This window comes from Tenrec ecaudatus, chromosome 3 (assembly GCF_050624435.1).
Source record: "Tenrec ecaudatus isolate mTenEca1 chromosome 3, mTenEca1.hap1, whole genome shotgun sequence".
Taxonomy (NCBI): domain Eukaryota; kingdom Metazoa; phylum Chordata; class Mammalia; order Afrosoricida; family Tenrecidae; genus Tenrec; species Tenrec ecaudatus.
This window is the reverse complement of record NC_134532.1, coordinates 122,405,676-122,418,181: the sequence shown is the minus strand read 5'-3', so window position 1 is coordinate 122,418,181 and position 12,506 is coordinate 122,405,676. Positions and strand designations below refer to the sequence as shown.

At 42.3% G+C, this 12,506-nt stretch overlaps 1 protein-coding gene across 1 annotated transcript in view; it reads left to right on the top strand.

Annotated features, from left to right (window-relative positions):
* MTTP (microsomal triglyceride transfer protein) overlaps positions 1-12,506 on the top strand; it is a 47,587-nt gene that overhangs the window by 18,029 nt on the left and 17,052 nt on the right. The window contains exons 7-11 of the mRNA XM_075544867.1: positions 1,481-1,631; positions 4,150-4,307; positions 8,117-8,285; positions 9,345-9,452; positions 11,229-11,441. Coding sequence (XP_075400982.1) covers positions 1,481-1,631; positions 4,150-4,307; positions 8,117-8,285; positions 9,345-9,452; positions 11,229-11,441 — 799 coding nt within the window. The remainder of the gene's footprint in view (positions 1-1,480; positions 1,632-4,149; positions 4,308-8,116; positions 8,286-9,344; positions 9,453-11,228; positions 11,442-12,506) is intronic.

Sequence of the window (12,506 nt, the reverse complement as noted above, 5' to 3'; positions counted from 1 at the left end):
CATTTAAAATGGCAAACTTCTTGATTCATTCTGTTTTATTGTCTAACTTCTCTGCCAAGTGTTTTTAATTTTAACGATACAAATAGTGATGTTTGAATAATTACTGCTTCTGATGAAATCGAGAAAAAGTTCCGCAGTAAAGAAATGTGTCCGAATTTTTATATGTGACTTAAAAGACAAACAGACATTTAAGGCTGATATTTCAATCTGAGAACATTTCAGAATGGTTCTCACAGAATTGAGAACTAGAGTTCAAAATAAAAGACCCTGAGCTTTTTTTCAGATATTAATGTAGAAAAAAATCTTCTAGCATTAAGGATGGCCCAATGATGCGCTAGCATCTAAAACATTTCCTCCAGAGCAGCCCCAATGTCAGAAGGGATATTAAATATCGAGCGATTGCCCCATGCCACAAGTGCTTTCAGTGTCTGCATTACAGCGACGGTGTTTCTGTGTGAAATACACAGTCTTAATTCCTCACCAGGTCTATCCATTTGCAAGACAGTGTAACCAACTACCTCAAATTCAATGGTTCCAAACAACAAACATAATTTTATTATTCTCACTTCCAATTCTGGGGTGTGACCTGGTCCAGTTAGGCATGTCTTGCTTGGTGGTGATTACACAGTTGCGAAGAGTCGTTGGCCAGAGCTGAAATTACGTGAGGGCTGCTTCCTCGCCTGTCTGGTACCTGACGGTTCACCCCTTCCTGCCTCTGATTCCATGTAGCCCTCAGCATGGAGGTTTCAGGTAACCAGACTTCTCGTGGGGCCGTTCCACAGACTTCAAGGACCTGTATGTGGCTCACGCGGCAGATGATCATGAATTCCCTTTTATGACCTAGCCTAGTCACACAGAGTCACGTCCATTAGTCAAGACAGTCACGGAGTCTGCCCAGGATCAAGCACAGGGAATCACACTCAACTGATTGATGGGACAATGGCGGGAGGAACATGTAGGACAAAAATCTTGGTGAGATGATTTTTGGAGAATTGGATTTCCTAATTGTCTGGCTTAGTGAGTGCCAGGTGGAGGAAGACATGATTTCCAGAAGACTGGGGAAAAGACAAGGATTTCCACTCCTGTACTGAATTCCAGCCTTGGAAACGCACAGGGGTGGCTCTACCCCATCCAAACAATGACGTGCTGGAAGTGAGCTTGAGTTTTGGGGCTCAATTAGAAAGAGTTGAATACACATACCTTGTTCAGTATCCAGGCAAGTGTTCTTACTGTATTCTCTTTTCATCTATTTTTAAAATCCTGATTTACCACTTCAAATCTTTGAATAAAATGGTTGCTCCTGAAATTTGGCATAATGATCCCAAGGCCAAAGGGACGCCTTGTTATATTCCAGTTTCAGAGACCTGGCCTCACGCCACTTGAACAAACTAGTGTGCTGCTTGCCCAAAGAATGGTGACCAGCATCTTCTTTCATGTAGAGTGCTGGCAATGTACACGTTTCTCTTCTGTGCATACTCAGGCAGAAGTTAGAATTGAAGACAACGGAAGCAGGACCAAGACTGATGCCTGGAAAGCACGTTGCAGCCGTGGTTAAAGCAGTCGACGCCAAGTACGCGGCCCGTCCCATTGTGGGGCAGACCTTCCAGAGCAAGTGCAAAGGATGCCCATCGGTGAGTGTGCGCATGTGCTCTGTGTGGACAAGCAGGGGACCACTGGCTTAAAACCGCAACAACCACAAAACCTGTGTCCCCCCATAGCACTTCAGTGCCATGCTCTGACAAAGCCTTAAGTAGCAGTCACCACCGAATTGTGACAACACCTGAGAATCATGACTAATACAATAATCATGAAATAATAATCTCCCACTCCTCAGATCCAATAATCATGAAATAATTACCTCCCACTCCTCAGGTGGGAATTATTTAGAATGGATTAGATGAAATGGCTGTTTTCTGATGCTACGAACTATTAATTTTCCCCACATAGTTATGAAACCGAAAATGCTATAATTTAAAGGCAGCTTTTAAAAAGTAACATCTGGAATACAGGAGGCTCAAGTGTCTAACAGAATTAGCTGAATGCCGCCAAGAGCACGGTCTACCCTTGGACCCTGGTTGTGTTATCACTTGGTAGTAATAGGTGCTCAGGTTAGATATATCAGAGAGCTCAGTATTATGGGTGCCATTGTGAGACTTTAAAGGGATATCACTCTCGGTGCCGACATTTGGGAACATTTCTCTATTACACCCCAGCCCCCTCTACAATTACAGGGAGAAAGGAGATATTGGACCCCTCCAGCAATGTGCAGTTCCTCTTAAATCTCATATTGCATGAGATTGATTCCAAAAATGACTTCAGGGTTTTCAGCATTTCTAAATCCCTAACTCCTCAGAAAGGAAACCCTTAGGCCCTTCATGTTCTGTATCTAAAGGCCAGAAAATGCTCTTCCCATTGGGCATTACTGGTATTCAGAGAAGGGGAAATCATCCAGACCTAATATCATCATTTGCTTAAAAAATAAGGCACTCATCCCTTGCTAGTTTCCAAATTTCCTGAATGACAATCTGGAGCAAACCTAAATGGAACAGTGCATTATCAAAGTTTGCTTTATGTTTACTTGTTTTTCTTCTAAATGTCATTTAATATTTCAAAGTAATTTTCTATGTCATAAAAGATGAGAATTATTTAGAAATGTGTCAAATGGAAAGAATATTTTCTGATGCTGGCAGCAATTAATTTCTCCTGACACAATTATTCCACTAATAAGCCATCAAGATTTTTGATCATTATTTCTTATTTTTTCTTTTATTGGGGACTCATACAACTCTTATCACAATCCATACACACATCAGTTGTGTAAAGCACATTTGTACATTCATCGCCCTCATCATTCTCAAACATTTGCTCTTCAGTTAAGTCCTTGGCATCCTCGGCTCATTTTCCCCTCTTATTTCTTAATTTTTATGGAAAGGGTTTAATATCATTGAGTAGTTTTCTTTTCCAACTTCAAATTGGACTTCATGTTGGTCCTTGAAACACTTTAAAGCCCCAAATAAAATTAATTAACTGAATTCAGACTCGGACTGCAAAAATGACCCCATGAATCTTTAGCTAAGAACAACTCGAGTTTTGCTTTAACATGTCTTATTAATATTAACAAACCAGGTGGATTTAGAAAAGAGGGAAATTAATATCTATTGACTAGGAGGAAGAGTATTTTATTGTTAAAATTAATTTTGAAAACCAGAAAATTGGAGTTCACGGATACTCTTTACAACAAGAGGAAAATGGTTAACTATGGAAATAAGTTATTTAACACGTTACAAAGCCAAGAGGTGTCTTTGAGCAGAACTGCTTACTACTCTTAAATCCGCCTGGGATAACAATTGTATTTGAGAGGCTCCGTGCGTCTAAACTCTGTTGCTATTCATTACAAGGGGAGATGGTTAACTGTGAAAATAAATTCCTTAATATATTACAAAGCCAAGAGGTGTCGTTGAGCAGAACTGCTATTTTTAAGTTCACCTAAAATAGCAAGTGTATGTCAGAGAATTACCTTTATCTAAATTCTACTCTGATGTAGGTCCTACTTAACATAGATGTTATGTAAGTCACCCTCATCCAGCAACAGTAATATAACACTGCACCCCATACAAAAATACAGTCAAGAGATAGGAAACACAAATGTCTTTTCAGTGAGGTACAGGTCAATCAGAGGCCTAGGCAATTTTTCAACAGAATTTTTTTTTCTCCTCCAAGATATCCTGCAGTTCACTGAAATTCTACACAAATGCATTGTGCCAGGCAAAACCTGACCTCAGATGTGAATCCCTGGTGTTACCAGGCCATGTCCTATATTCTCAGAACATTAACTCTCACCTTTGCGTTACACAGGAATAGACATATGGAGTCCACCCACAGCTGACCCATATTTGCTTCTGAGAAGAGTCACAGGGGGAAGGGGGGGACATGGGTGCAGATGGGCGAGATCAGGTCTACCAGGAGGCTTCAAAAATTTGTGGGAAAATGGCATTTTTTTCACGAACTTTGAGGTAAAATTCAAAATGCCTCTGTTGCTTGTCAGATACAAGGGAAGGTTGGTTTCTGGGACGCACATCCTTTGTAAGTGTGCATGCTCAGATCTAGGGATGCAAACGGGATGTGAGCTGCGGCGGCCTTGTCTTGCAGCTCTTGGATCGCTGGCAGTCTACCAGGAAGCACCTACTCCCTGACAACCTCTCCAAGGCCCAGGCTGTCCGAAGCTTCCTGACCTTTATCCAGCACCTCAGGACAGCAAAGAAAGAAGAGATTCTTGAGATCCTAAAGAAGGAAGATAAAGAAGTACTGTAAGTCCTGCTAAAACACCCTGTGGGGTCCTCCAGATAACCTCTTAGGCTAGTGGTATTTATTAAGCAATTTACCCTGGCTCCAAAAGAAGTTATTTTGTGGTTCTGTATTGTCATCAAACAGTGATGTCATAATGCGGTAATTTAGCAGTCACTTTACCAGCCCGGGTGGTACAGCAGGTTACTAACAGGAAAGGGCTGCTATCCACACGGTTCGCAGTTCGAACCCACCAAACACTCTGCAGAAGAATGAGAGACTGTTTCGTCCCGTAAAGATTTGTGGCTTTGACAACCCCAGGGAGCAGTTCGACTCTGTTCTGCAGGGGTCACTACACATCACCACTGGCTGGATGGCACTTTGTGTTTTGTTTAGTTCTTAAAAGAGTTCCAAGGACAAGTTTTCAGCACTGATTCAAAAGACACATTTGTTTAACAATTTTTTATTGTGAAGTGGGTAAAAGCTTACAGAGAAGAAGATCATCAGTCTTACCTTCAGCAATTCTCACACATTCTGTTTGATTTCATTCACAGCAATTCGCTTGATGTAACATCACCCATCTCACATTCTCCCTGTTTCTGCTCTCATGTCACCTTCCTTAACCCTTCTGAATCCTGTCCTTGAGTAAAGGCTGCTCCCTTGATTACAATTGTGCACACATTCACAGTGTGATCCCTTAGAAATCTGTCTACTGCTAGCCGCAGGGTGGCTGGTTCAGTCCCAGGCTCAAAGGGTGATCAAGGACCGTAGACTCTGGGGTTCCGTGAATCTCTATCTGACCAGCAAGCCTAGTCTCTTACATGAGTCTACATTATGTTGCAGTTCATTCTTCCCTTATCCTCGGGCCTTCTAATGTGATTCTTTTCAGAGCAATTAGTTGGGGTGGTTGGGCACTGTTAAGTCTTTCAGAGATAAGAGAGAGAGCCCTTTAATGGATTTATTGAGGGAGGGGAAGTTTGTAGGGAACAGGGACTCAGAGGAAATGAGGTGAAAGGGGATTAGGATAGCCAGATAATGAAAGGTTAGACCTGGCCCTTTGTCTAAAGCCAAAGAATTGGCTAACTTAAAAGATACAAAGTCCACGAGAGTCACTATTGCATAAAGGAAGAGAACATTTGGTTTAATACAGACGCACTAACAAACTAATACCGTCTGGTGAAGAAGGAGTTAATGGCGTCTTCCCTGACTACAGTACTGCAGAGAGCAACTTTACCTCAGGGTGAGGAAAGAGGAGCTGGCAGATAGAAGTGGAATAAGGACTGGAGAGAGAGAGAGAGAGAGAGAGAGAGAGAGAGAGAGAGAGAGAGAGAGAGAGAGAGAGAGAGAGAGAGAGAGAGAGAGAGAGAAAGAGACCTCTTCTGACAGTGCAATCAAGAGAGTGAACTAAGAGCAGTAATAGAGGAACAAAGGGACAATTCTGGTATTTAAGTCTTTGGGGTGTCTTTTAGGCCAGAGGGTTCCCGAGCATCTCTCTGGTTGATGCTTTTAACTCCAGTGGGTTGAGTACCAGCTTCAGTGATCTGATGCCGGCATGAGCTTTGTAAACAGAAGAAATGTCCTCTGCTGTCCTTAATGACGCTGCTACCAGACCCTAGAGGCACCATCTAGTTCTTTCATTCTTAGAATCATGGAAAATGATGTTTGCACTGCTCATTAGTCAACTGGACCAATTAGTTCCATGCATCTTACATTTTCTTCATTCTTCATTTAGAATGTTATATCATTTTTTACATATCGCATACATTTTTTACTTATCTCCTAAGTACATTAGACTTGGATTCATATAGGAAAATAACCTGCTGTTTCTGAGCTTTCATTGTGTACTGTTTGAGTGAGAGGAGAGGGGCCTCATTTTTTTAAGATTCTCAGTCATTTTTAATAATCTGCATAGCTTGGAGTAGTTAATTTGTAATATTCTTTTTTGTTAAAATCATTTTATTGGGGGCTTGTACAGCTCTTATCAAAATCCATACATACATCCATTGTGTCAAGTACATGTGTTGCCATCATCATTCAAACATTTTCTTTCTGCTTGAACCCTTGGTATCGACTCTTCATTTTTTCCCATCCCGCCCCCTCCCTCTCTATGAACCCTTGATAATTTATAAATTATTATTTATTTTTCATGTCTAACACTGACCAATGACTCCTTTACCCACTTTTTTTGCTGTCCATCCCCCTGAGAGGGGGTTGTATATGGATCATTGTGATTGGTTCCCCCTTTCTCCTCCCACCTTCCCTTCCCATGCTGGTATCTCTACTCTCACTATTGGTCCTGAGGGGTTTATGAGTCCTGGACTCCATGTGTTTCCAGCTCGTATCTGTACCCATGTACATGCTCTGGTCTAGTCGGATTTGTAAGGTAAAATTGGGATCATGATAGTGGAGGGAGGAAGCATTAAAGCATTAGAGGAAAGTTGTATGTTTCATTGGTGCTATACTGCACCCTGATTGGCTCATCTCTTCCTTGTGACCCTTCTGTAAGGGGATGTCTCCAGATGGGCTTTGGGTCTCCACTCTGCACTTCACGTTAATCACATTGATATGATTTTTTGTTCTGGGTCTTAGATGCTTGATACCTGATCTCACTGACACCTCATGATCACACAGGCTGGTTGGCTTCTTCTCAGCTAGCTGGCCACTTATTTATCTTCAAACCTTTCAGACTTTAGATGCTATATCTTTTAATAGCCGGGCACCATCAGCTTTCTTCACATTAGCTTATGCACCCATTTTATCTTCAGTGATCAGGTTGGGAAACTGAACATCACAGAATACCAGGTTATTAGAACGAAGTGTCCTTGCTTTGAGGGAGCACTTGAGTAGAGGCCCAAAGTCCATCTGCTATCTTAATACTTAACATAAATATATGTACATAGATCTATTTCCCTATTGTTATATGTAAATATATTTACATATGTACATGCCTGTATTTTAGACCTCTCTAAATGCCCATTTGCCTCCCAGTTCTTTCCTCTGTTTCCGTTTACTTTCCTCTTGTCCCACTATCATGTTCTACCTTCATTCAGGTTTCAGTGATTCCTCTCAGTTACATTGCCCTTGATCAAGCCCAGTCAGGCATCCTACTCCCTCCTCATCATCAATTTTAGATCACTTGTTGTTCCCTTGTCCCTGGGTTTGTAAACACCTACTTCCTTTTCCCTGCCTCCCCCTCTCTCAGGAGCGCCCCCTGAAACAGTTGGTCCCATTGTTTTCTTCTCTGGATTGTTTATCCCACCTATCTTATTTAGAGACATGCAGAGACAATAATATGCACAAAAACAAGACAGAGCAAAACCAAACAACAAAAGAAAACAAAAAACCAAAACAACAACAAAAGAAACAAATGACAAAAAAAAAAAAAGAAAGAAAGAAAAGACAGTAAATAGTTACAGATCAGTTTGTTGACTTGTAGGCATGTTTTCCAGTCCTGTCTGATGGGGTGCTATTCCCTGGCCCCAAAGTCTATTTTTGGTATTCCCTGAGGACTTCATTGCTTTGCACCCCTTGCTGCTCTGTTGCATGGCCTTAGCATTTCACCCTGGTGTGGTGGGGTCAGATCAGGCACAATTCCCGCACTGTGCCTCCAGTGTTTTCCCTTGTAGTGCTATGGGTCAGTGAGGGACATCATGTCCCTATGGTGAGAGGAGTCCTTTTAAGGAGATCTTTTACATTGCTATTTTCCCCCTAATAATAAAAGTTAACTTCTTTGGGGAAATAAAATTAACAAGGACTCTGCAGATGGTAAAGATTTTAAATAGTTCCTTAGCGATCTTAAACATCGACTCCCATGACTGTCCCTTTCTTACAGACCTCAGCTGGTGGATGCTGTCACCTCTGCCCAGACTCCAGACTCATTAGAAGCTATTCTGGACTTTTTGGATTTCAAAAGTGACAGTAGCATCATCCTCCAGGAGAGGTTTCTCTATGCTTGCGGGTTTGCCTCGCACCCCAATGAAGCACTGCTGAAAGCCCTCATTGTAAGTCAAATAACCCCCCGAAAAGGGACACTTGGCTGGAAAGTTTAAACGTCTAATGAGTAAGTGAAAGTTGTTCTGGGAGAATGAGAGGCATCATGATAACTCAGCAGCTGCAGTACTGGGCTGCTAACCCCCAGGTTGGCAATTCAAACCCATCAGATGCTCCGTGGGAGAAAGGTGAGGTTACCTTCTCCAGTAAGAGTGACAGTCTTTGGACCCCGAGGAGCAGTTCGGCTCTGTTCTATAGGGTACCTGTGAGTTGAAATTAACTAGATGGCTATGGGTTGGGTTTGGTTCTGGTGAGAATAAAGGCTGCCTTCTGATTGCGCCTACTTGAATTTCATGGGACTATTTACTATCCACTAATTAACTGGTTCTTCCCATTAATTAGCTGTACAATAAGCGATATCACTTATAATTCCTCTAAACAGCTAACTATACTTTATAGAAATTTAAAGATTATGTTCACCTGTGACATAGTTGTGAAAAATGTCAGAGAGGAAAAGGCTTCATTATATTTCAGCAGTCAACTTTGACGGATTTGCTTTGACTTCAAACTTTTTAACCATACTTAATATGCAGTATATTGAACAGAAAAAGCTCTTCCAAGATTAAAAAAAATTATGTTGGAAACAAAAGCTAGACTTTTTTTGGATACCAAGATTGTTTTCAAAGATTGAATTTCGTGTTATTATAGTTGGGATTGTTTATAACCTTCTCTAGAAGTGGGCTCACTTCAGTGCTGGGTAAAAGTAGTGAAGTAGCTTATCTCCCAGACACTCAATTTTATAGATGCATTGACACACAAATCTAATCCATAAGCCTCTCCTCAGTTCATAAAGCGGAGGCTGAGAATCCTTGGCAAGGAGTGAGCGAGTCTGTGAACTCTCCCCTTTCAGGATAGGTGGTGGCTTTATAAGAAACCCAAAGCAACATTCAGAATGTGCAATGTAGAAAGGTGAAATCATTTTCTTCTGGTCGCGGGTGCTCAACTGAAAGTGTATCTTGGGAACGCTGACACGTTTTGGTAAACTTCCTCTATCCTTGTTTGATGGCTAGAGCAAATTCAAAGGTTCCTTTGGAAGCAATGACATCAGAGAGACTGTGATGATCATCATTGGGGCGCTGGTCAGGAAGCTGTGCCAGAATGAAGGCTGTAAACTCAAAGTAAGTGAGAATCCACGCTCATGTGTTACATCCCGTGGCCCCTCCAGCTCCATACTCGCCTTGCTGCCATTAGCCGGCCCTCAAAAAGCCCCATCCCGCGATGCTTCTCCAGTTTCCATCTCCCTACCCCTACTAGAATGCAGACTCCATGCAGAAACAAGGGTCTTGCGTTATTCAACACCGATTGCTTAAACAGTGCCTGGCACATCTACACGGTGAGGAAGTGCTTGCTCTGAAATGAATAGTCATGAGTTCATGTATCAGTATATTTGTATTGAGCATTCAATCTTGCATAGCATTAATAGTGTAGTTTTTGTTCTCAGAAAAAAGTCCAACTCTCTATACTGAGTGTGGTTGCGGTTTTAGTGGGGGACATTTAATTACCTTTATCTACTTATAAATTCACATTATATTTAGTTATCGGCTGAAAGATTTTGTACTGGCCTAAATAAATCATGAATGTTCACATCTTTCTAATTTACAAAGAAAAGCAAAAGTGCTTTCTTGGTAAGCATAACTAAGTGCCGAAAGTCAAAATGGATTAATAGCTAACCCAGCCCATCTTTCTCTAGTGCAAACAGATTAAAGCTGTTGAACATACATACGCAGTCTTTCTTCTGTCCGTATTGCTAGGCTGCTAGCTTCTAGGTGCTTTGCCCGACCTAGCCCAGTCAAACACCACTCTCTGTTTTGCTTACTAATGTTTGACAAATTGTTGGAGGCAGGTCTACAATGTCGTATGGGTTATTGTGAGTGACAGTAAACTCACTGTCGGGGGTGACTTAGCATTTGCTTCCCTTTGACCTTTATGAACTTCATCCCCTGTCTGCTGACTCCTTTCCACCAGAACCCAAACAGTTCTCTGACTCAACACGAACATATCCTTGTGGCTCTGCCCCTGGCTCCACTTTCCCAGCGTGTTTTCTCCTGTGTCTCAGGAGACTTGCACATTTCATTCCCTCACAGTGAGCCCTCCGAAGACAGTCTCTCTACAAGCATGCAGAGGGCACCCATGTGTTGCTGGGCTTAAAAAAAAAAAGTCCCCCTGGGAGGATGGAGAACGATCAGGCTGTTGAGCAATAACAAAATTCCAGAGGGTGACAAATATCAACTCAGGTGGATATCTTTTAAAGACTCCCTGCCAAGAACACCCCAGGGGAAATTGGGGCAAAGAGCAGATCTTGTGGAGCCTCCGGTATGTTCCAAATGAATACCTCCTTGATATACCAAACGGTATTGAGTCAGAGTGACACCTTCCACGGGAAAGTCATTCACTTACTGAATCCTAACGGCAGGTGGAAATCCCACTGTTCTGGACTCGGTGTGTGCGGAGACTTCATCCATAAGGCCAGTTTTAGGAGCAGAGAAAGCAAAGGAGTGAGGAATGGGGCTTAGAAAGGGGAAGGGAGGCATGGGGCCGGGCTTGTTTCCTTTGGAATTCACTAACCTTGGAGCGTGAAGGATAAAGGAATATTTTTTCCCATTCTGTTGACACTACGGAGCAGGGCCAAGAATCTCATTAGACAATAGAATGTCTGTCCTATGGCCTCTCTTAAAGAAAATGGTTTAGGATGGAAGTGATAACCGGAACACAAAGAACGTATATTTTGAAAAGCACAACACCTTCATCCAGCTTGGCTTGCTTGTATTTGTGTGTGCTTCAGTCTTTCAACAGTTTCTAAAACTTCAGGTTGTTTTCTTGGACTTCAGGATGAAGCTAATTGTGCCCCAAAGCACATGCATGTGTCTGAGGTAGTGATTATATGATTTCTTAAGGCAGTGGTTGAAGCCAAGAAGTTGATTCTGGGAGGACTTGAAAGGCCAGAGAAAAAAGAGGACACCATGATGTACCTGCTGGCTCTGAAGAATGCACTGCTTCCAGAAGGCATCCCCATGCTTCTGAAGTATGCAGAGGCTGGAGAAGGACCAGTCAGCCACCTGGCTACCACCACTCTCCAGAGATATGACGTCCCTTTCATCACGGAGGAGGTAAAGCCCCTCAGAGTATTTGTAGCCTTGCTGTTTGTGTGGCTCTTGATTGTGTTAAGCAGATGCCGACGCATGGCGGCCTGGTGTGTGTCAGGGGAGAACAACACTATAGAATTTTCTAGGCTGTGACCTTCTGGATGCAAGCCATCATATACATTTTTTCAAGGTGCTTCTAAGTGGGTTAGAGTTGGCAGCATTGTGGCCAGTGGTCAAGCCTTTAACGGTTTATGCCACCAAGAAATTACCATGCATAACACAATTCCTCTCAAGTCACCTTGTTTCTTCTGATATACAATCTCTCTTTGCTGCTTAGAAATACCCTACCTTTAAAACTGGATGTTCTGAAATAGCTTTTCAATTAGTTCATGTCCTGTGTCCTGAATCATCAATATTGGAACACATTCTTATGTTAAGCAACAAATTCTTTTCAGCAATGCCTTTACATCTGTGTTTTTTTAAAATGCTGCTGAATATTCCAACACTGACACATTCAGGCTTAAGTATTGCCTAGCTTGTTCCTCCAACTGCATTTTCAGGAAGGTCTAGAAACGCAACTGTTTTGGGGTTTTTTTTGGACACAGAATATTTATCAACCTCAGGATTAACTGCATGTTGAGAATGATGCTTCCAGGTTGGAGTCAAACTCCTTCTCATCAGTTGTGTCAAAGTTGCTCTTGTTGTTGGGTGCCCTCAAGTTGGTTTGGACTCGCAGTGACCCTATGTACAACAGAGCAAAACACTGGCAGGGTCTAGGCCAGCTCACAAACCGTCCTATGGTTGAGCCCCTTGTTGCAGCCACTGAGTCAACCCAATACATCGAGGTTCTCCCCCTATCTTCCCTGACTGTTTACTTTGTCAGGCCATGTCACTGTCACCAAGGTTGACTCTACTTTTAGGAGGTAGCTCTTCCGCAATCACCTTTTGAGTACCTTCCTGTCAGAATGGTACTTGTCAGAAGGTTTTCAGTGGGCATTGCTTCTTTCTAGTCTGTCTTAATCTAGAAGCTCTTTTGAAATCTGCCCACTGTGGTGACACTGCTGGGATCTGAAATGCTAGTGGGATAAT